Source organism: Crotalus tigris, unplaced genomic scaffold (assembly GCF_016545835.1).
Source record: "Crotalus tigris isolate CLP2741 ecotype Arizona unplaced genomic scaffold, ASM1654583v1 scf7180000024339.11422700, whole genome shotgun sequence".
Taxonomy (NCBI): domain Eukaryota; kingdom Metazoa; phylum Chordata; class Lepidosauria; order Squamata; family Viperidae; genus Crotalus; species Crotalus tigris.
In genome coordinates, this window is record NW_024100509.1 from 8,448,706 (window position 1) to 8,473,971 (window position 25,266).

Here is a 25,266-nt window from a genome sequence, read left to right on the forward strand (position 1 = left end):
TTGAAATACCTTTTCTTTTTATTCAAAAATGAATTTTTGCATGCCAACCTACTCAACAGTGACGTACAAAGCAGTAGATATTAAATAAGCTGAACAGAACAGTTGATTCCCGAACAGTTTGCATAGGAAATAGATAAACACCAAAACAATTAAATACAATGAGACAGGCACTAGCACTTTCTTTCTTAGAGCAAACAGACTGAATTTAACCAACAATAGTTGTTTTCAGGAGAAATGTGTGGTCTAGTGAGAAGTGCAAGGTTGTATATAGTATTCATCTGCAAATGGAGTCATTGTTCTGGCATGCTGGTATGATGATTCCCATGTTTTAATGAAGTTATAACTTCTGGCTTGAAATGGCCTCTAAATATTTAATTGCAAACAGAGCAAAAGTTCTATGATGGATTACTGTTAAATCCAAGGCCCAGAACAAACTTTGAAAGATGAGAAATCTAATGAAATTTGAATGAGCTGATCCAAAACAGACAGAATTAAAAAAAAACATTATCAGAAAATGTTAAAATATATAATAGCCATTCATTTTTACAGGGGCATTTTCATTTTTTGTCACATGGAATCATAAGTTAGGGCTAAGTGCAAGTCCATGTTTGTCTTCTATCAATGTAGAATATAAGATCTTATAAACAAGTTAGTATTTTGTGAATCTCGAACTTCTTAATTTCTTTTCTTGAAAAGGTGCAATTTTGAATTCATGTTCTAGGATTTAGTAGGCAGAAGTTTCCTCTTTATTGCACAATTTTGAACTGCTGTTAATTTTCTTTAATCTATTCAGGACCACAGCAGACAGGCTCTTAGTATCATGATATTTTAGAGTGGACAGGATTCCTGTTCATTATTTTATTCAAGTTTTATGTTTTTCTATATTTTTAAAAGCCTTGTATAGATGCAGTAAACCTTTTAGATTCTTATACATGTATTTCCTTTAACCTACCAGTAAAAATAGTGAGTGACTATGTCATCATTTTGCTATCAAATTTCAGTAGCAAATAGTATAGAGAAGTTTTAGCTACAAAAAGAAGTTCAAAAACTTTGTGGAATATTCATTCCTACTATCTTCTTATTCCCCTCTCAATGTGCTTTAGCTAAATCCTAAACCTGGTATGTCTTCTTGTGAAGGTATATGAGCCTCTGTTGGTGACTGCAAGATTGATCACAAGAGGAAATCTCTGCAATTATGAGAAAAATCCAATTATGCATGTTTGCAAACATTACCAAAACTTATGAATGCAAGTTTTTAAATACAGGTATCAAAAATAAAAAGGAAGAGAGGGTTTATATTTTTAAATGAAGTGTCTCATTACTACTTTCATATCCTTTCCCAAACAACTTGCTGAACCCCAGCATGAGAAGTACTAAGAAACACTCAGATATATATAAACAAAACTGGAGTGAGGGGAGAAGTAATCACAGTGATACAAATTAGAAATGAAGCACAGCACATTGCTGCACAGCCTCTAGTTCACTCCAATGGACAGAAGTCAAAGAAGATGGGAAGACTATATAATATGATAACATAAATCAGAAGCCCTGAGATGGAAGAACCAACTGTTAAACTTGAAAAGTGCCAAGCATTTTTACCAAGTTAAGTCATCTATTCAAACAAAATGTGTTTGAATTGGCTCAGGAAAGCAATGTCCCAGGACAAATCAATCACATAGTAATATATGAAGAATGATATTCTATGTGCCCACTTCTTTGGTAACACCAATGAAGCTGGGAAGCAATGTTGATATTGAAATTTCCTGTTGAGAAACTTTTAGAGGCAAGAAATTCCTGGCGATCCCTCCCAAATTATGGATAACTTCTCTAAAAGTCTTCCTTCTGGTCACAAAAGCTACATAGATTTGCCTGTATAGTATATACAAATTAGGTTTGTCTTTAAGAAAAGGCCTTTTCTTAATAAAATGTTTTAGCAATAAGTTCTAGGATTCTATTACAATGCCTCAATTAACTGAAATGTGCCTTAACATAGGAATCTTGCCTTATTCCCCATTGAAAGGTTTGTACACATTAGAAGATGCAGCTGGGGCTATGTAGGAAAGCAAGATAGTCACTGGTTATAGCTCACCTATGGCTTCCAAGCAATCTGAATTAAGTTTACCCCCCCTACTGTGAGGGTCTCAGAAGACCTCCACTGTCTTCTAATGAAAACACTATTGTTAATGCCAAGGATTATGCAGAGGAGGTAATATGCCCAGGTTTAAGTTCATAAAGGCATAGATTTATAACCTTAAGGGCAGGAAAAGTGCTGCTTGTCTTGCAGGGTTTGTAGCATGTTGGGATTCCATTGATGCTATATCAACACAATATAAATCAATGCTTCGAGGCTCTGAGTTCACAGTTACAATTATCAACTGAAACTTAGTTTCTGTCACATTAAACTCTTCTTTGCTTTTAATTTTAGCACATTCTCTGGCATTTTAATTACCACAGAAAAATAAAAATAATAAATAAAATAATTTTTTTGTACAAGAAAGGAAATGAGGATTCAGATAGATTCCATCTCTGGAAAACAGTCTGGCAAAGTGACACAGGTTTTTTATATATACATCTTCTGGACTAAAACACAGTATGGTAAAGATAGCCACGCCGATAGGCACTTAGTGGATTAAAATGTAGCCACAACAAACTTGCCATTGAATCTCTTCCCAGTCAATGCTCTTTGGGCAGCTTTGGAATCACCAGCGTAGGCATACTCAACAAAAACCTGGAAAGTAGCAAGTTCATATGTTTATAAACTGAACTCTGGCAACAAACCAGAGTGAGTTAAGAGCAAGAAAAATAGGAAAGGTGTACTGGAAACACAATAAAAGATGTGGCACCAAACTATTTTTTTTTTTATCTCACTCCTTCTGGAACAGATTAGCCATTTTAGTCTTCAACAACAACTTAATCAACACAAGACTAAAGGAACCATAGTCCTTTTTTCTAGTAAGATGGCATATAAATATAAATATATTTATATTTAGCATTATATTTAGTAAGATGGCATATAAATATATTTACATATAAATATGACTGCAAGTCATATTTCTTAGATGCCATGTTGATGTTCCTGATGTCTCTTTAAGATACCTTCTGTTGCTAAATTGTGTTCAGTTAACACACATTATCAAATACATTAAATATGGCAAGATTCTGCTACAAATTCATCATGCTGGTTTAACCAATTACATTGTAATTGGTAATTTTTAAAAAAAAACAAATTCATGCCTCCAGTTATGGGAGTACTATTAGTAGGTATAGGAATACAGAAATAATAGATACAGAAATTTTCCTTTGTCATATCTCCATGTTCTATGAACAAATTATCCCTTTTATATCTCATAAAAACCCCTTTTTCTCATCTTTGTATAATTAAAATCTATTCTTTACTTGGTAGAAAAAGAATGTAGGTAGCAGCAGAGAGCAACTTTCTAAATAGTGAACTTGTAATATTCTAGAAATCTGGAATTCCTGTATAAAGTAAAATAGTGTTTGCTGAGATGTTCAAAACCCTGAGATTTAAAATCAATCTACTTACTGTATTCAGAAGAATGAACATGCCAAGGTTAACAAACATTGCTGCAGATTTTGAAGCCATCATCCTTAAAACCTACTGAAGCAAACAATTATGGTTACTTACATTTTTGTTCTTTTTTTCTGGTTTTCCCCTATCACAAAAAAATATTGACAAAAGAGAGGTAAACTGTGTGCTGATAAATAAATGATCACAGCATCACTTGGATACCTGACCAAAAATAATAATAACAAAATATATAACTTTATCCACTATCCAGGTACTCACATGTCCTTTTCCTAGACTTTCCTTTGGAACAAATAAGGAAACTATTTGTCCATATTTGGAACATTCTTCCCTTATGTCATCCACTACATCTGCAAAAAAAAAAAAAAAGACAACCAAAATTGAAACTCAAAGAGTCTGGGTATTTTAACTAGATACTATACTAAATACTCTACAATATTGTTGCAAATCACCACAGGAAGGGCAAAACTAAATCAATACATTAAATGATTATATTTTATATAGTAATATACAAAGCATATCACTTGACATATGAATCAATACTAGGCTTCGTGACCATTTTTTCTACTGTTAACCAGGATATAGTAAAAGTGATGCTGAGAATATGCTGAGAGGCTTTCCTTGGCATTTGTCACTTTCCTTATGTCCTGCTACATTCATTTTCTCAGAATGGAAAAGAAAGATTTATAGAAGTGAAGGAAAGTTTTGAATACCTTTTTTGATTCAAGTCTCTCCAGTAAATAATGTGTCATGATTCCAATAAATGAAGCCAGTAAAAGCAGAACTCCAAGGCTAGAGGTTTCCTTAAAGAACAAGTTTAATGGCTACAGAATATCGACAGTCAAAAGTGAAACCAAGTCTGGAGTTCCCTCCAAAGTGTTACAATGTTACAAAGTTGAACTTCCCACCCAAGCACTATCTTCCCCAACAGAATTCTTTGGCGGGCTTTCTAGCGGAAGGCTCAGCCTACCAAATTCCCAGGCAGCGATGACCTTGGTTCCCACAGGACAAGATATTGTTTAGGCTAACATTAAAATCACCTATGCCCCCTCCCAGTCCTGTGGCAACCGAAAACAAAACAAAATGGCTTCAGCCAGCATCGCTGCAGTGTTGATATAATGGACATCTATGGAAGAGCCATATGTCAGGCTTGCATATTGTATTCATATTTTGCTTAGAATGCAAAAATATATCAATTATGGCAAGACCCAAACTGATAGCTTATGTACTTGGAGAACTGCACATACAAGTGTATCTGAGTCCCTGCAGAGTCAGAAATTCTACGAATAGTTTCTAAAAGATTCCTCTCCTCTGTCAAAATGACTAAAAGTAGCACTGCACAAGCTCTACCCCTTTTATACAAGTGTGCAACCTGGGTATGGTGCTACTCTCATTGTTCTGCCCACTCTGTGATGGCATACCACTTTCCTAAAAAGGCCTGAAAAAATGGAAAAGTTCTAATCAAAAGCAACTTTAATACTCAGATTTTATAAACCTGGTATATAGAGGATAAAAAGTCATTCCTTCCCCCTCCCAGCAACCACCTATATCTTGGAGGCCATAGGATGTTTCAGTTTTTCTTTTCTCCTCTAAACATTGACAATTAATGTGATTTGATGTCAAATAACTGTTTCTCAAGAAACCCCTGAAACTGATGGCACCTTCATACAAGACCTCTGCATCCCTTTAAAATCAGCTATAGTCCTGTACAACATTGGCTGGTTCTGAAAAGTAAAGGTAGCTAAAAGAAGTAAAGATCAATCCTTGTTGACCATGATCACTGTTGTCTTGGCAACAACATGGAGATTTACTGCCTTCTTTTAGAATGTTTTTAATATCACAGTCTAGCCTTCAGATATTTCCTGATCATCTCCCATCCAAACACTAACCTAATCTGACACAGTTTAATTTTTTACAGCTAAGTGCTTTTTTCCCTTAGCACTGATGTGCTTTATTTGAGCTAAGTCATGTTTATTTTGCTTGCTATGGTTTTGCTGAATATATAGGTAGCCTGCTTTCCCACTGGCTGGAATTTTTGTCATTAATGGGACTTAAGGCAATTAAGTACACGTTTACAGGGCAAGTCAGTTCATTACTCTTGAATTTGTAACTGTGTTCCTTAAAGTAATCCCATTCTATCTACAGTGACTCCTGAACTTGGAACTGCCCCAAAGAGTCATTTTTTGTGATAGCATTTGTGCATATCTTTTTTGTCACTCAATTCATGGCTGTTTGCTTTTAAAATGCTAATTCCAAAACATATAGCTAGTTTATTAAAAGCCTATGTATATGTCTCCTAGTTATAGTTCTAACTCTACAAGTAACCATCTGATAGACTGTCATGGCTGCCATTCTGCTAGCCAAGCATCACAAGCTGACAGCCTGACATTAGCAATGGGAGGAGGGAAGAGAAGATTGGGATGCAGAGAGGAATTAGGGGGGGGGAATGGAAACCAAACCGTGCTGGCCCAAGGCATGAGAAACATCAGCCAGCCCAAGGTTACTCGTCAGAATGCAGAGCTGGAAAGGAACTGAAGGTCCATTACCCAAACAATATACAAGTATCCAACTGGACATGAACTGATATCAAGGGGATGGCCAGGGAAAAGGGAAAGCTAACTGTATAGTTTTGTGTGCCAAAATGCCAGATCCAGCTTCCCTACTTCTGTAATCATGTAAGCCTTAGTATACTCTTGGTAAAACAAAGGGGTAGGAAATGACTGAGTGGTACAGTTGACATAAACATTCTATATATCCAATTATAAGAAATAAGGCTGCTAGTTCATACAGTATGTGATAGGTAAGAAAGAGCTGAGTGGAGTGGTTAAAACAATATAACAATCAATAAAGGTTCCACTCCACTTTGCCCCCTGCCAATGTTTTAAATGCTGGCGCAACTAAAATATGACATTATAGATATTTGTTGATCTGCATCAGGCAGCAAGATCCTTTGGGCAAATTGTGCTTACATTGACACATTTTTGTACTGTCTGAACTTTGGATAGAGAGATGAATCCAAACTTGTTGCTCATTAGTGGACCTCTCAAGCTACAACTAGAAAAACTCGTAATACAAACTATAGTTTGTAGTATTATATAAGCTATATTTCCCTCAGCTAACATAAAGAACCACTATCAGTATGATAATTTTTGGATCCTTGGATCATAGCTAACTGAAAAGGGTTACCAAATAACCAGAAAGTTTGACAATTACCGCATAGAGAACAGTTACAATATTTAGGACTATTTAGTTTAGGAAAAAATATGAATAAGAGTGCAACAGAGGGGTACAGAATTGTGAACGGTATGAAAAAGTTAATGAAATGGCTATTTTACAAAATTCATTTCGTGATCAACAGAGTGCCCCTCCTTCACGGTCACCTCTTTGGGGCAACTTCAGACCCATTTATGGTCCCCCTGGCAGGGCAAAACTGGCCATGGGGAACAGAGCTCCTCTATCCTGCAGCCGTGTGCTATGGCGCAAAACCGGAAGTCCATACTTATTCGTTCTTGTTCACTGCCATTTTAAGTTACTTGTATGCTTTAACTCTCTGATATTTTGAACAGACTGTGGTTAGCATGTTTCCTTCTATTCTACACAATATAAGTAGCTACAGTGAAAAAATACATAATTTTTTTTAGAAACAAATGAGAAAACCAAAACTCACTAACATTTTTTTCCCCAATTTTTTAAATCCTTCAGGAGAAGACAAAATCAAAAAGACTTTGGAAATAGTTAATCTTGTCCCTTGTTGTTATTGTTAGTTGCGAAGTCCTATCTGACCCATCGCGACCCCATGGACAACGTTCCTCCAGGCCTTCCTGTCATCTACCATCTTCTGGATTCCATTTAAACTCACACCTACTGCTTCAGTGACTCCATCCAGCACCTCATTCTCTGTTGTCCCTTTCTTCTATTGCCCTCAATCTTTCCCAGCATTAGGTTCTTCTCCAGTGGGTCCTTCCTTCTCATTAGGTGGCCAAAGTACTTGAGTTTCAACTTCAGGATCTGGCCTTCTAAAGAGCAGTCAGGGTTGATCTCCTCTAGGACTGACCGGTTTGATCGCTTTGCAGTCCAGGGGACTCGCAGGAGTCTTCTCCAGCACCATAGTTCAAAGGTCTCAATTCTTTGGCGCTCAGCCTTTCTTATGGTCCAACTTTCACAGCCATACATTGCAACTGGGAAAACCATGGCCTTGACTATATGTACTTTTGTTGGCAGGGTGATTTTTCTGCTTTTTAGTATGCTGTCTAGATTTGCCATAGCTTTCCTCCCCAGGAGCAAACGTCTTTTAATTTCTTGGCTGCAGTCTCCATCTGTGGTGATCTTGGAGCCCAGGAAGATAAAATCTGTCAGTACCTCCATTTCTTCCCCATCTATTTGCCAGGAATTGAGAGGGCCAGATGCCATGATCTTGGTTTTCTTAATGTTGAGTTTCAAGCCAACTTTTGAACTCTCCACTCGCATCAAGAGGCTCTTTATTTCCTCTTCACTTTCTGCCATTAGAAATGGTATCATCTGCATATCTTAGGTTGTTGATATTTCTCCCGGCAATCTTAATTCCAACTTTTGATTAATCTAGCCCTGCATATAAGTTAAATAGGCAGGGTGACAGAATACAGCCTTGCTGGACTCCTTTCCCAATTTTGAACCAATCAGTGGTTCCGTTTCCAGTTCTCACTGTTGCTTCTTGACCCTCATATAGGTTTCTCAAGAGACAAATAAGATGGTCTGGTACTTCCATCTCTTTAAGAACTTGCCACAAATTGTTGTGATCCACACAATCAAAGGCTTTAGTATAGTCAATGAAGCAAAAGTACATGTTTTTCTGGAACTCCCTAGCTTTCTCCATGATCCAGCGTATGTTGGCAATTTGATCTCTAGTTCCTCTGCTTCTTCAAAATCCTGCCAGTACTTCTGGAAGTTCTTGATCCACATACTGCTGGAGTCTAGCTTGTAGGATTTTAAGCATAACTTTACTTGCATGTGAATTGAGTGCAATGGTGCGATAGTTTGAACATTCTTTGGCATTGCCTTTCTTTGGAATTGGAATGTAAACTGACCTTTTCCAATCCTGTGGCCACTGTTGAGTTTTCCAAATTTGCTGGCAAATTGAGTGTAGCACTTTTACTGCATCATCTTTTAAGCCAGTGGTAGTCAACCTGGTCCCTACCGCCCACTAGTGGGCGTTCCAGCTTTTATGGTGGGGGGTAGAAGTTTTGTCCGATACTGAAGCACTTTCCTTTTTTTTAATTTAATTGACTTTTTAAAAATTTTTCATAGCATTATTTAAAAACATTTTCATTAGGTTTTCATAAAATTCCCCGTGACAATTTAAATTTCTGAAAATATACTATTTGTATCGCCCGTGCATAAGTTTAGTTCACGTTACGTAAGTGAAACTAAATGGTGCTATAGTGTGACTGCAAACAAAAGATCGTCTCAGAATAGCTCACGCATCTCCCCCCACACCACCCAGCTGTAACAGACAAACAGAGCTGATAGCCGGCGCCCCCCAAACCCAATCCACAATGCGCGAGAGGCATGCACAGACGATACATGGCACAGGCTCTTTTGTTTGCGGTCGCACTGGTCAGTACACAGTTAGAGTTGTGAGAGTGAGCACGTGCCTACAGCTTCAAACAAAATATTGTGAGCATGTCTCAAAAAAAGGAATACGCTCGTGGCTATTTGCCAGAGTATCTGAAGATGGGTTTCATAGAATCTGTTGTAAATAAACAACATCTAATGTGTTTATTGTGTCATAAAACATTATTCAATGAAGCAATGAAGCCAAGTCGATTGTGAGAACATCTTTCTACAAAGCATCCAAATGATAAGGACAAGCCCATTGAATATTTTCAGGAAATATATAAAAAATTTCAAAATTGTTCAACAATCATTGCATCATTTAAGAAACAACATGCAGTGAATGAAGATGGATTAATTGCCGCTTATCGCATTTCACAATTAATTGCAAAAAGTGGTAAAAGCTATAATATTGGAGAAACTGTAATAATACCCTCTATAAAAGAATTTATCTCAACAGTAATGCATCAGGATATACCTGAAATTTTAAAAATGTTGCCCCTAAGTGATAGCACAGTAAAGCGACGAATTGAAGAAATGCCAGTTAATGTTGAAAAAAGCCTGATAAGTATTCTCCAAAACAATACATTACGAGAAGAAATGCTATTCGCAATAAATCTCATTACAGATACAAGAGGATTATCTATATTTAATACTGTGAAATCATACTTTACAAAAAATAATATTCCTTTGAATAATATTGTTGCATGCGCTACTGATGGAGCACCATCAATGGTAGGTCGCTATCGTGGATTTGTTTGCTTATTTGAAGGAAGAAGTGCCAAATGTTTTATATATTCATTGTGTGGTGCACAGACAACATCTTGTAGGAAAATATCTAAGTACAAGTCTCTATTCATCATTAACTATAATAATTCGAGCCATAAACAAGATCAAATCCAATGCAAAAAATGATAGAATGTTTCGACAGCTTTGCCAGAACAATAATGAAGATTTTATTATGTTACTTTTGCACACAGAAGTTCAGTGGCTGTCAAAGGGTACATCTTTGGCTTGTTTTGTAGCGTTATATGATAGTGTTATACAATTTTTTGAAAGTAATAATGAGACCAATCTGTGTCAACAGTTAAAAACAGTAAAGAATAATGCCTTTTATTTGACAAATATTTTCAAGAGATTTCATGATGTCAATTTGCAGCTTCAAGGAGCTAATAAAACTCTTAGTATTGTGTCATTATTTATTGACAAACTTGAATTACTTCATTATAATCTATTGAAGAGAGAATTTCATCAGTTTCCTGAATTATCATCTATAAAAGATGATGTAACTCCAGAGAATATTGAGATTCAGTAGCCACCTCAACGAACTTAAATTGGACATGGACGATATTTTGAAATTGAAGGTGTATGACTGGATGAAAAATCCTTTTACCGCAAATATTGAAGAGGCTGATACAACTTGCCAAGAAGAACTGTTAGAAATTAGATATGATGAAGAAAGTAAACATAAATTCGATAGTGGTGGATATGAAAACCTATGGCAAAGTAAAAAAAAATGCCTGTCTTATATCCAAATATGAGGAAAATGATATTCAGTTTATTGATACCTTTCCCTACCTCATATCTTGTGGAATCAGGCTTTAGTGCTGTTAATCATATTATGACCAAAGAAAGAAACTGCCTGAATATTTCCGAAAGAGGAGACCTTCATTTGTTCCTTACAAAAATTGAGCCAGATATCCAGTATTTAGTTTCGCAGCATCAGCCTCAGGGATCTCATTAATAATTTAATTAATTAAATGTAATTTCATCAGACTTCATGCTTCTATGTATGCAAAGTATAAATAAAGAATTTATATATCTCCTCCCCGAGCTCTCTCAGTGAAGCGGCTGATGTGATGGGCCATTGCCTTGAAGCCGTGAGGGTCGGATGGGGGTTAACAGACTCAGGCTCAATCCTGACAAGACCGAGTGGCTTTGGATGTTGCCTCCCAAGGACCATGTTGACTGTCCAGTATTGACTCTTGCGGGGGAAAATATACCTTCGGAGCAGGTTCGCAACTTGGGTGTCCTCCTTGATCCACAGCTGAATTTGGAACATCATTTGACGGCTGTGACTGGGAGGACCTTTGCACAAGTTCGTCTGTTGCACCAGTTGCGACCCTACCTGGACCGGGAGGCTCTCCTTACACTCATGCCCTTGTCACCTCACGCCTGGACTACTGCAACGCGCTCTACATGGGCTACCCTTGAAAAGTATTCAGAGACTACAGTTGGTCCAGAGTGCAGCCGCGCGAGTGATAGTGGGTGCTCCTCGATACACCTATGTTACACCTATCCTCCGTGAGCTGCACTGGTTGCCTATTGGTCTCCGGGTCCAATTCAAGGTGTTGGTTATTACCTTTAAAGCCCTATATGGCTCAGGGCCAGGCTATTTGCGAGATCGCCTACTACCTCATAGTTCCCTTCATCTGGTTAGATCCCACAGGCTGGGCCTCCTTCAGGTCCCGTCGGCCAAGCAGTGCCATTTGGCGGGGCCGCAGAGGAGGGCTTTCTCTGTGATGGCGCCCACCTCTTGGAACCAGCTCCCCCCAGAGATTAGGACCGCTCCCACCCTGTTGGTTTTCCGTAAGCTGCTTAAGACCTGGCTTTTCCGGCAGGCCTGGGGTTTATAAAATCTGACCCCTGGATGACTGTTCTTGTACTGTTTGTTTTGTTATGTTTTATGTGTTTTTATTGTTAGCCGCCCAGAGTCCTCCGGGAGTGGGGCGGCTTATAAATTTTAAAAATAAAATAAAAATAAAATAAAAAGATAGATTTAATTACGGTAAGTTGTTTTATAAAGATTTATTCTGCCAAACTTAGCAAAAGTCCGACAAAGTATTTGGTAAGTAATTATTATTATATGCTTTAACTTGCTGTAACTCTGCTTTATAACTTTTATAAAGTAAAGTTACTTCCCTACTTTATAAATCACCACTACTGTGGAACCAGTGGGCGGTTAGAAAATTTTACTACTAACAGAGATACAAAAGTGGGCGGTAGGTATAAAAAGGTTGACTACCCATTTTAAGCTCAGCTGGAATACTGTCTTTGTTGTTGCTCAGCTTTCCTAAGGCCCATTTCACTTCACATTCTAGGATGTCTGGCTTGAGGTCAGTGACCACCCCACTGTGGTTATCAGAGACGCTAAGCTCGTTCTTGTATAGTTCTTCTGTGTAATGTTGCCACCTCTTCTTAATCTCTTCTGCCTGTTAGGTCCCTGCCATTTTGGTCCCTTATCATGCCCATCTTTGCATGAAACGTTCCCTTCATATCTCCAATTTTCTTGAAGAGATCTCTGGTTCTCCCTATTCTATTGTTTTCTTCTATTTCTTTGCATTTAAGAGGGCATTCTTATGTCTTCTAGCTATTCTCTGGAATTCTGCATTCAATTGCATGTATCTTTCTCTTTCTCCCTTGCGTTTTGCTTCTCTTCTTTCCTCAGCTATTTGCAAAGCTTCCTCAGACAGCCATTTTGCTTTCTTGCATTTCTTTTTCTTTGGGATGGTTTTAGGTGCTACCTCTTGTACAATGTTGCGAACCTCCGTCCATAGTTCTTCAGGCACTCTGTCTATCAGATCTAATTCCTTAAATCTATTTGTCACCTCTACTGTATATTCATCAGGGATATGATTTAGTTCATACCTGAGTGGCCTAGTGTTTTTCCCTACTTTCTTCAATTTAAGCCTAAATTTTGCAATGAGAAGCTCATGCCACAGTCAGCTCCTGATCTTATTTTTACTGACTGTACAGAGCTTCTCCATCTTTGGCTGCAGAGCACATAGTCAATCTGATTTCTGTGTTGACCGTCTGGTGATGTCCATGTGTAGAGCCATCTCTTGGGTTGTTGGAAAAGAGTGTTTGCTATGACCATCGTATTCTCTTGACAAAATTCTATCAGCCTGTGCCCTGCTTCATTTAGTACTCCAAGGCCAAACTTGCCTGTTATTCCAGTTATCTTTTGGCTTCCTACTTTAGCATTCCAATCCCCGATGATGATAAGGACATCATTTTTTGGTGTTAATTCTATAAGGTGCTGTAGGGCTTCATAGAACCAGTCAATTTCATCCTCTTCAGCACCAGTAGTTGGGGCATAGACTTGGACTACTGGGATATTGCATGGTTTGCCTTGGATTCTCACTGAGATCATTCTGTCATTTTGGGGATTGTATCCCAGTATTGCTTTTCCTACTTTTTTATTGACTATGAAGGCTACTCCATTTCTTCTGAGGGATTCTTGCCTGCAGTAGTATACCCGATGGTCCTCTGAATTAAATTCAACCATTCCTATCCATTTTAGTTTGCTGATTCCTAAGATATCGATGTTCGTTCTTGTCATCTCTTGTTTGACCACGTCCAACTTGCCTTGATTCATGGATCTTACATTCCAGGTTCCTATGGAGAAAAGATCTTTAAAGCATTGGACTTTCCTTTCAGATGCATCCAGAGCAAAGCGTCCTTTCAGCTTTGGCCCAGTCGCTTCACTCTTTCTGGCACTACTAGTGCTAGCCCTCTGCTTTTCCCCAGTAGCATAATGGACACCTTCCGACCTGAGGGGCTAATCTTCCAGCCTTTTTGCCTTTTGGTACTGTCCAAGGATTTTCATGGCAAAGATACTGGAGTGGGTTGCCATTTCCTTCTCCAGTGGATCACATTTTGTCAGAACTCTCTGCTATGACCTGTCCATCTTGGGTGGCCCTGCATGGCATAGCTCATAGCTTCATTGAGTTATGGAAGCCCCTTCGCCACGACAAGGCAGTAATCCATGAAGGAGAGGTAACCTTAAAACAATTTAATTTCCATGTAATTAAAAGGCTCAATGTTTTCAGAAGAAGGAAGGGTAAAAGAATCCAAAATAAAATATGGCTGACTTTAGCATGAAGCTACTTTCATATCCTTCATGGGGAAGAATTTATGTTCTAGCAATTTTCTAGTTTATTAAAAAAATCCTGATTTGTAAAAGTTTGTAGTACTGGGATTGTAGTTTAGGTCAATGCTTTTCAACCCACGGTACGCATACCATTGTTGGAACTTTGGCACCTGACAGGTGGTAGGCATACGATGGGTTGAAAAGCACTGTTAAAAAAAAAGTAAAAAAAGTGTAAAAGTGTAGCGGGGGGGGGGTGAGCTGAAGCAGCAGCAACACCACCCAGGCCTGTGGGAAAGTCAGCTGGAGCTGCGGTGTTGCCCAGGCTCTGCTGAGCACCCAGAATTGGTGCGGGGCTCCAGCTGATTAGCGCTTCAGGAAGCAGTGTACATCTTGGGGAAAGGAGTCAGGTGCAGCTACCCCAAAGAGAGAAGGAGGAGGAGGAGGAAGAGAAGATATAAAAGGAGGAACTTTTGGAGGGAAAGGGAGAGAAAAAACACGATGGGGAAAGAGAAGGGGATGGAAAAAGAGAGACGGAGGAGAAGCTTCTTTGAGTCAACCAGGAGAGAAGGGGATTAATGTCAGAAAAGCAGGCACAAGTTTCCCATTAAAAGTGTATAGACAGTCCTCAATCTACAACTACAATTGAGCCCAAAATTTTTGTTGCTAAGTGAGAAATTTGTTAAATGAGTTTTGTTAAATGAATCACTGCAGTTGTTAAATTAGTAACACAGTTCTTAACTGAATCTGATTTCCCCATTGACTCTGCTTGTCAGAAAGCTGCAAAAGGGGATCACATGACCCCGTGACACTGTGACCATCATAACTATGAATCAGTTGCCAAGCATCCAAATGTAAATCACATGACCCTGGGGATGCTGCATCAGTCATAAGTCACTTCAGTGCCATTGTAACTTTGAACAGTCACTAAGCAAACTCTTGTAAGTTGAGGACTACCTGTACTTTATCACTTTTTTCCTCTCTTTTTTTGGTCAAGTTTTTGACACCTTGCTAGGTGACTGGTGGTACTCAAATATTGCCATATCCTAAAAGTGGTACAATCTGTGAAAAAGTTGAAAAGCACTGGTTTAGGTAATGTTTCATCTGCTAACAATGTGCAAATATAACATTGACATTAGTATTCCTGTTTTGTATATTAACCCTTGTTCCAAGCAATCCAGAAAGAAAATCAGTTACAGTGTTTCTAGGCAGTAGAACTTCTCATCATAAGCTTAGAAATACATCTTATGCTGGATCAAGCAGTCTCCTGGTATATATGAGTCATACTCCCTCAACAAGAATGCTGAATGTTGATGAGTCCTCAGTTTAGCAAGTTTTTTATATACTTGAGCAATAAAACATCACAAGAAGCCTTATCATTCTTCTGCTTGCTGATTGGCCTTTGTAAACATTCTTCAAATCAACTGCATAAGATTATACAAATTCAGATGTTCATATAAGTCATAAGGCAGTCCTGCCCTGAACAATCCATTAATTAAAAGCTTCACTGTATTTCCCTACCACTAACTCTTCCTTGCAACTGCTCATAAAGGCATTCATAAATTACTTTATATTAGTTTGGAGAACAGTGAGATGTAAAATGACAAAGGCCTTGGTTTTGGGCCCTACACTGTATATAATAATTATTAAAGATCTGGATAAAATATTTGAAGGGATAATTTCCAAATTTGCAGGTGATACAAAACTTTATAAGAAAAAATAAAATTCAAGTTGAATAATGATATAGCTACTAAAAAGGCAAATTCTATTTCGGATATATAACAACAGCATAGAGTCCAAATCGTGGGAAATGATTGTGTCCCACTTTATTTCTGCTTTGACAAGGCACCACTTGAGTTTGAGGCAGATTAATTTTAAATGGACATTGGGAAGCAACAATGGACCCTGCACTCAAGCTATCTTGCAATGAATTGTATAGACACGTTTCTAGTGTTTCAGGCAGAAACGTTTGGAGGTGCTATCATACTTGGAAATGCCAGGGGTTAGCAGAGATGGCATTTGTCTGCTTTGATAAAACAAAAAACATAAATACTTTTGTTTCTATTTGGAAACTGCTTCTGGACTTTATGCTTGAGGTGGAAAAAAATGAAACATTGATTAAGGGCTTTACTGATTAGATAGATCTGTTGTTATAGAAATGCCTAGTTTATACTATTATGTAAAAGTAAAAAATTGAGGTTTGATGTTACTTCTTATTCTACTGCACTAAAGGGAGTCAGAAATCAATGCCTTTTTTTCTTTTTCCATTTTTCTCTATACTTTTCCCCTTCCCTTTTTCCTCCTCTACTTTTCCTATTATTTGCTTTTGTATTTTTGTATTTTATATTATAAATTAATAAAGAAAAAAGGGGAAAATGCCACACTAAACCATCTTTGTTTCAAAATAACATACAAAATAAGAAGCACTTTCAACAATACTGCGAGGTAACATCTGCCCAATCCAGCCACTCTAAAGATACATGCACATTCTCCAATGCCTTTCCCTTGGTCTGAGATATTTTCTTTCAGAAAATTCATATTTGGAGATAGGAAAACCTTGGAAATTTTTTTTCTTATTGCTAAAACTATTTGTCATTTTCTGTTCCCATTTTAGAATATTCTGTAGTCGACTTTTAAATAAGGAACTGTTTGAAAAAGAATACCATACAAACCTTCAAATTCTTCTTCATTTTGAAGAGAAGCATCACTCAAAATATTTAGCAATCTTAGCACTGGAGTGGGAAGCATCACCAAATCTTCAATATGAGGAGCTGTTTAAATAGCACATAAATGACAAGATAATCATTAAAACTAATTAGCAAGCACTGCTAGAAGTTTCGGCCTTAATCCTGAGAGTATTCTCTTATCATTGTTTTTTTAGTCAAATATTTTCATTGTAACTTTCATGGTGAAAATACGCAAATCAGGTAAGGCTAAAAAAGGGAATGAGAAAGCATCAGGTCTTGAGGACAATTTGTTCCCAACAAGCATTGTTTTACTTTTTTCAACTATGGCTTTCCAATGGGATACAACCTTCAATATATATTATATCCTAAGCACTCAATATACATTTTGATTGCTTAAAATGTAATAACATGCCATAGTCAGAGAACTGAATTGTAATTGAGGGGAAAGCAGGCAGATTCTGAAAATTTCTAGATATGATTATAGTATAAATACTTCTAGTAAACCAAAATATCGGGCATATTTTTTATACTGACATGCATGCACAGTGAGTCAAATTTGAAAAGTGGATATCACTTTAATACTGAATTTACTAGAAATGCATAGAAAAAATAAATGGCATAAAATAAACCCTTAAGAATCTATTAAGGCTACCTCTTAGGTACAAAGAAGTGTTAATTGTTCATAGTTAGCCAGGTTACTTTAATTAAAAGTGTGTTAGATTAGTGTGTTAGCAATAGAAATAGTATTTAGACTTATATATCGCCCCATATCTCTTTACAGCACTCTTTGGGTGATTTACAATGTAGAAGACTTATTTGCATTGTTCACAACAATCTGGGTCCTCATTTTACCAACCACAGAAGGATGGAAGGTTGAGTCAACCCTGAGCCCTATCAGGATGGAACTCCTGGCTGAGGGGAGAGTTAACCTGCACTACTACACTTTAATCATATAACCAGGTTCATATAATAAATAATCAAGGATAATTCACCAGTCATTCCTAGGAGGTTTAAAAAGATGCAAAATGGTTATGCCACGCAGTGCTCTTTTTCACCATGCAGCATCCCATTTTCACCACACGGCGCCCTGTGTGTGTAGCGGTGGCAGCACTAGCGCGAGTGGGGGTGAGTGCGTGCACACATATGCGTGCACTGGCCAGCCTGTTCCGTGGCCCGGTGACCAGCAGGCCACGGCCCGGTAGTGGGCCACAGACCACAGGTTGGGGACCCCAGCTGTAGGGGATCTCACTTGATAATTCCCAAGATGATACAAGACATTTTTGAGCACTCTTTAGATGTATTAATTACCTTGCCAAAAGGATAAGACAGAGCTTGCCACAGGTTTTATAAAGCAAAACAAAATAAGCAACCTCAAGTAGAAACTTGTGAATATTTTACTGCTCTATTAAAATCCTTTGGGAGGCAACTGGATGGCTTAACAGTTCTCTCAGGTCTCAGAACTGCTGTCTCCTATGTCACCAGTTTTATTTCTAATATTAGATATATCTTCAATTGCAACTTTTAAACTACTAGCCGAGGTTGCCTACCCCTGTACTAGGGCATTATCTTTTTAAAACTAAGTCATCTGAAGATTTACAAAAGGCAAAGCTTAACTGCTACCTGAATGAAAACATAGCACATGTAATTTCTAAACTGGTGAACTTATACAAGTTGGATTCTACTATGAACTTGGCAATGTCACCAATTTAAACTGTCCTGTATCTACACCAACAATAATCCAAGTTATTGTTCAGATTCACGATTCTGCATTCTTGGCAAAACCAACAATGTGGACAAGCTGTATTTCTGGAACTGATCTTGAACTAAGGACCCAACCTTTTGTAAAAGGGACCATTTTGTGCTTCTTTCAAATAGGGACAGCATACCTTTTGAGGAGGTCTCTGAGGTGATAGACTGGGATGGCAGAATTTATCACACTTTTGTTGGCAAAAATGTGATCAATAAAGGCAGAATTATTTGCCTAGAAGGAGTCAGCGAAAAAAAAGAGAATAAAACAATCAACCCAAAAAGGGATTAATTGGGCTGTAACATAGTTGGCTGCTATCCTACTCCCCCAGGTCCTCAAAATTTGGGTGTTTAAAAATCCCCATTGTAATAAATGATAACCAAGCACACTGAATATTTTTCCATTCCTACAATTAGCTCATTCTATAGCTGCTCAGTCTTCATTCTCTTCAGCAAATACACTATTCTTTTCCAGTGATGAAACCGCACAGTTAAGTCACATAGCACAGTATTCTAACCATTTAAAAAATAATAATAGTTTTACTTTTCTGCTCAATATGCAACACAGAACAGCTAGCTTGTTGTTTGGTTGGGGAAAAGTCTTTTTTTCTGCAGTAAGTGTGTACAAATAATTGATTGTCACTATACAAAAAAGATGCTGAGACCCTGGAAACAGTGCAGAGATTCCATTCCATTCCCCTCTCACTAATATGTGGTACTATTTAGTGCAGATACCAAGTGCTAGCTGATCTACCTTGTGTTATTTGATGGCCTTCTGATGTTTCCCAGTCCTATGACTGGTTTACCACATAATATTGTTATGTTCTTCCAAAGGAAATCAATTACCAGGCCAATTAATAGTTGCTCCCAACAAAAGAGCACAATTGTTTATGAGGCCTAGGATCCAAAGCTTTATAGCAGATAAGCTATGGGCAGAAGTATACTTCTTAATATATTGTTGTTATTTACTATAACCACTATTTTACCTAACAAAGGGAACTACAGGCAAGTGGTCAAGCTCTGACATTACTAAAAGGAAAAACTGGGATCCTCAAACTATTTCCCCCATCTTTTTCAGATTTTCAGCAAAGATTTATATGTATGCTCTATCTCTGCCTCTTTGGCTTCCCTCAAGAAAACCAAAATTTTTAACATTTCATTTGCCCAACAAAGCAGACTGAAGCCAAATAAGGCATTTATTTATATCTTTTATAAAATTTGAAAGTTCCTGAAAGTCAACTGCTACAAAAACAGAGATGTTTGGTGGACTGAATTTTAAAAAATGAACTGAAAAGAAATTCAGAACTTACCCTCCATTCCTGAGATTGGACAATATGTTTCAATTTCATTCCTGAGAACATCTCCAGTAATATTATTCCAAGACTCCAAAGATCAACACCAGAAGTACATTCCGTTCCACCATGGAGTCCAGTCTTGGATAGACAGTTCTGTAGCTCAGTCTCAGGTGCTTGGTATCCATCAGTCTGGATGTATTTCACATCTTAACAAAGATCAAGAATATTTTAGAACTATAAATTCACCAACCAAGATGACACGGAAATAAATGGCTGATTTTTGTGATGCAAATGGTTTCTCAAAGAAAGCTTTTAGAGTCTTCCAAATCAAATCCTAGCCATTGCACAGAGTATCTATGCTGTCATTCAACTATATTTTTATTATGTGTATAATTATTATATTATTCTAAGTAACAAAGAAAATTATAATATTCCAAGAGAACACAGAACGGATAGTCTGATTATACCTGGATAATCATCATGGCATGGGATTTCAATTTAGGGAAATCAAGTGGATTTTCTATTAATATATGATTGATAAAAATGAATATGAAAATTTGGTAAAGAAACAAAAACTAAGTCTCTCAGCCCCAAAGCTACAGGTTAGTATGCTGGCAGATGGAAAACTGGTTTATCAGAACCAATAATCTATTTTCTTGAAGCACAGGTAGTCCTCAACTTACAACCATTTGTTTAGTGACCATTTGAAGTTAAATGGCAGTAAAAAGATGATTTATATCATTTTTCACACTTGCAATCATTGCAGCAGCCTCGTGGTCATGTGATCAAAATTTGGCTGCTTGCCAACTGGCATTTATGACAGTTGCAGTGTCCCAGGGTCATGTAATCAACATTTGTGACCTTCTGACAAGCAAAGTCAATGGGGAAGGCAGATTCACTTAACAACCATATTACTAATTTAACAACTGCAGTGATTTATTTAACAATAATGTCAAGAAAGATTGTAAAATGGGCAAAACTCACTTAACACCTGTCTTGCTTAGCAGTGGAAATTTTGGGCTCAGTTGTGATCATAAGTCGAGGACTATGTATAAGAGATGGATTGCAAACAGATATCTTAGGGTATTGCTACTTGTTTTAGTTCTTCACACTCAGACCTCATATCCTAGATTTTGATAATTATCAAAATAAAAGTAAGAAACAGCATGTACATTACAAATTTTATGATGTTACCTAGTTTGGGTAATGAAATGTCAGCAAGAAAACAACCAAGCTTAGAGAGCCAAGGACCCCTCATTTTTAATTTCAGCCAAACAGTTTTAATACATGGCTAGAGAAGTGACTAGTGAATCAGCAAATCAGGTTTATTCTTCCATAAAATGACCAGATGTCTAAAGACCTTAGGTCTTCATTTAAAAAAAAACCTAATTATCAATAGCACAAAATGTAGATATTGACTGAGGATAATCAAGAATAATTTCATAATATTTTGGTCCTTAAAAGCTAGCATAAACCTTAGTGTCCACATAACTAAAACAGATGAATGCTGCATCTTGACTTTGTCTTTTCATAAAGTATTGAGAATACATTTTAGTAAGTATGCATGAGCACACACCCCACATAAAAAGTTTATGGAGTTTTTCCTCCAAACAGCTTCAGTGTTATATACAAGAGCTGTAAGAAAGTGTCTTGAGAAAGTGTCTTTCATTGCAGAAAGAGAAGATTATACATCCACAAGCAATAATCTTTTAACTTTTTGAAAAATTGGAGAAACTCTACCAAACATAAAGATATTACGCTGCAGTTAACTTTAAATGTGAGGGATCTTGTAAAGCACTTAGCTTCACTTTTTACAGTAATCCTATTTCTTTGATGATTTTCTTGGGTCAACTGACCAACCTGATTTCTCCTCCTTGAAGCTAAGAACAAAGTCTATGAGCTTGAAGCACTCTTCCTCTGCACTCCATAGAATGTTGCGTGGCTTCAGGTCTGCATGGACATAACCTTTATGGTGGAGGTATATCAAGGCTTCCAGGACATCACATGCACAGTGCTGAGTGATCCACATAGAACAGCCAGGCTGACTAGAATGCACAAGCAACTCTGACACACAACTCTAATAAAAGGCAATACGATGGACCTTTGGCAGAAGAACAGTTGGTGAACACACTGTATAAAGTTACTGCAAACAAGAAATAAAAAATATTGGTAGGAGTTATAGAATGAAGAAACATCTGTTTGTAGCAATTTTAGTTGATTGTCTCAGTGGAGCAATGTCTCTGCTTAGGAATTTTCCATTTAATATTGACCTGAAATCCATCCTACTTCCCCAACACTGACTTTAAAAATTATGTGTAGTAAAATGAAAATAAGGACAAAACAATATTTATATTGCTTACTCTGAATGTGACAACCTACATTACCTTCAGAGCTGAACTGCTGTATACCCTTGATTTTTACTATCCCTGTTATAATTCTGTATGACCTCTAAGACATTTGTAGATGACCTCAACAATATTGAGCTGCAAGTCTCCCAATCTGTAAACAGCATATGATACATTAAGGTATTATATGCCATGAATTGAGCAGCACTCCATAGTACAAATATTATTCCTACAAATAAATGCTAAATAAGAAAACTCTGGCTAGTTCTGTATTTGGAGACAGTTCAATAGCATTGGAAAATAGTTCTGTTAAATGATAAAGGGTATCCTTCTTTAGATTTCATAATAGATGATAGATTAGTTCTTGATGAAAATATATGCCCAGAACAGCAGTATACTTAAGACCAAGAACAAATTGGAGGCAGTTTTAAGATTCAGGGACAGTGCTATTCTCAATGTTGCACAATTAGGCTGCAGCATACAGCAATATGTGCTCTTAGTTTCATGTATCCTTTCTGCAACAACATTCTGTTATCTTAGTAGATGCTCACCAATGGATAGGTATGTGATCATCAGAGTACCACTTTGTATGTGCTCTTATAAATGAGATTACAAGCTTATCAAGGGACAGAGATAAGCCTTCTACCATATGATAGTTACCATTTCAATATTCCTGACATTTATCTATATACTACTAAAATTCTTGTGTTTGTTGTAACCTTCAATTGGACAGTACAGGGCAACAGTTACTGAACCACGCTAAACCAAATGGCCTAACAACTTAAAAAATGCCTAGACCAGTGGTGGCGAACCTATGGCACGGGTGCCAGAGGCGACACTCAGAGCCCTCTCTGTGGGTACGTACGCCGTCGCCCCAGTCCTAGGCCTTCAGTTGGGTTTTATAAAACCTTCTCACTTTAGGCCTCCGCCGCAGTGTACAAAAAAAAGGTTCAATCAATCAATTTCAACTTCTCACGGAAAAAAAAGATCTTGCAAAGTTGGAATTGATTGATTGAACTGTTTAGTCCCACCCTGTCTGCTGTTACCACTGCAGCCACGCCCACCCAATGGGCCACACCCACCCAGTACCCAAGGATGCATAAGTGGGTTTTGGGTTGCAGTTTGGGCACTCGAAAAGGTTCGCCATCACTGGCCTAGACCTGTGTTCTCTATGAACACTGCAAACATTTAGACATGCCAGGGTATAGTGTCCACAAATAGTTATTACAACACATTAGATAATCCTGGCTTAGAGTCTGAAGAGATGAGGAATAGCTAAACTGGTCTAGGAAGTGTGAAACCAGACAGAAAGCCTACTTTCAGATGGAAAGATCTTAGCTACAAATTAAAAAAAATGTACACATACTTTACCTTGTCAACCTTATTACTATAAGCAAAACGTCATTAAAGGCAAGGCAATTACTTTCCAACAGCCTCACGTGAAAACACTCTAAATATGATCTCAAGGACTTTTCGTCACCGCTAAAGACTTGAGATGCATTGAGAAAAAGAAGCCATTTACCATTCACTTGTGACTCAGAGGGATCAAATTACCCAGGAAAAAAACCATGACACTCTGCATATGTCCCGAAGCCCTTCTCCCCCTTTCCACGCACTGCAAGTCCGCATAGCCATGAAGATGCTACCCCTCAGCCGCTGGCTCGCTCGCTTTCGCGAGCCGCTTCCCAGTCTGACCTCCCCTCCACCACCCCCAGTCCCCCTGCTTCTCACCGATGTTACGGTGGCCTCGCAGCTCCTCCAGCGTGGCGCGCTCGTTGCTGAAACCGTAATCGACGTCGTCCCCAAGGGCCAGCAGCCCGGACCCCTGTGGGAGAAACTCCTTGAGCGCGGTCAGTGGGACCCCGGGCTCGCCGAGACAGCGCGCGTGGAAGACAGCGGCCGAGGCCCCGCTACCCAGAAGGGCCTCCACCTGCCACAGCCGACCCAGCGCCTCTACCACTGACGACCTCGCCGCCATCCCGCGGGGACCAAGAGGGCCAGGAAAAAGGGAATCACATCCCCTTTTCGCTGCAGTCCACACCTCGGAGCGAAGAAGGGCCATTCCCATCCACCACCCGCGCAATAGCCGGCAGCCACCTCCATGACGCCTTGACAGCGCGCCCGCCTTTGTCTAATCTGGACCTGCCTCCCGCAGCGAAGCAACTGAGTTGGCGCAAGCGCACCAGTAGCCTGGAAAAAGTCTTGGGCGGAGAAAATCTCCGAGTTTTTGTGGAAAGCTCTGTGAAGTACCACTAGATGAGTAGAAGGTAGTATTTGCAACTTTGGATTAAACTATGGAGTCCTTGGTGCTTTCTCGAGCGCACATAGAAGTTATCGAGTTGGGTAACGAAATATCTGCAAAAATGCAACCGAATTTGGAGAACACCAAGGACTTCTCTCTAACATTACTTGCAAGCTCCAAGGCATCGGCTAAATGCCCAGCCGAGTCGAGGTGGATACAAACGTATGCACGAACGGCCTACTTTGGAAAGTTTCGGTGAACATAAGTAGTTTTAGACGAGGAGCAATGGAGAAGGCACAAACATGCTCTGGATTTTTGCTATTTACTTTGCGGTGTCCGTTGACTTTGTCTTTATCTCCTCACGAGACAGCCTTTTAGCTGGGTTAATAAAATGCTGCTTTTCCTTTAAGCAGGCAGCATTCAACAACCGCAAAACGTGTTACTGCTACTATAGTGTGCCAGTCATTATATGACATCCAGCAGAACAGCAATTAAGACATAGGATATAAACTGGGAGACCTTTGGTCCTACAGTCCCACTGTTGGAAGAAAGGTCTTCATCGTGGTTCATCCAAGCTGGGAATAAACATGGTAACTGCTTTAGGAAGAAGGTTGTAGTTTATTGGAGAGAAGAGCCAGACAGGAAGATGGTTTTGGCAGTAAGAGAAGTGGAAAAAAAGGGCCTAGCACATGTAGGGAATAGGTTTTTATACCCTCTGGAGCCTTTTGTTTGGAGTTATTTCCTGTTCCTGTTTTGAGGCTATTTCCTGTGTCATGTATTCTGGCCTGAGTTTGGGTGTGCCCTTTGGCCTTTGTAAGTTAATCCTACCATGTCCTGTCCCAGGTGGGATATGCAGATTTTAGATCTTTGTCTTCCTAATCTCCTAGCTCCAACTTTCCTGATGGTTTACATCTGCATTTGTACAGAGCTGGTATCTGCTTGGGG

General features: G+C 38.4%; 1 protein-coding gene across 1 annotated transcript; it reads right to left on the minus strand.

Annotated features, from left to right (window-relative positions):
• On the minus strand, positions 1-24,756 carry UHMK1 (U2AF homology motif kinase 1). Its single transcript, XM_039326103.1, is given in 11 exon segments — positions 1-1,187; positions 2,656-2,728; positions 3,545-3,616; positions 3,809-3,897; positions 16,679-16,777; positions 17,739-17,803; positions 18,580-18,674; positions 19,750-19,940; positions 21,595-21,806; positions 21,808-21,877; positions 23,811-24,756. Coding segments are annotated over 11 exon segments (1,380 nt in total). The 5' UTR covers positions 24,148-24,756; the 3' UTR covers positions 1-1,110.
• Between the last annotated feature and the right edge of the window lie 510 nt (positions 24,757-25,266).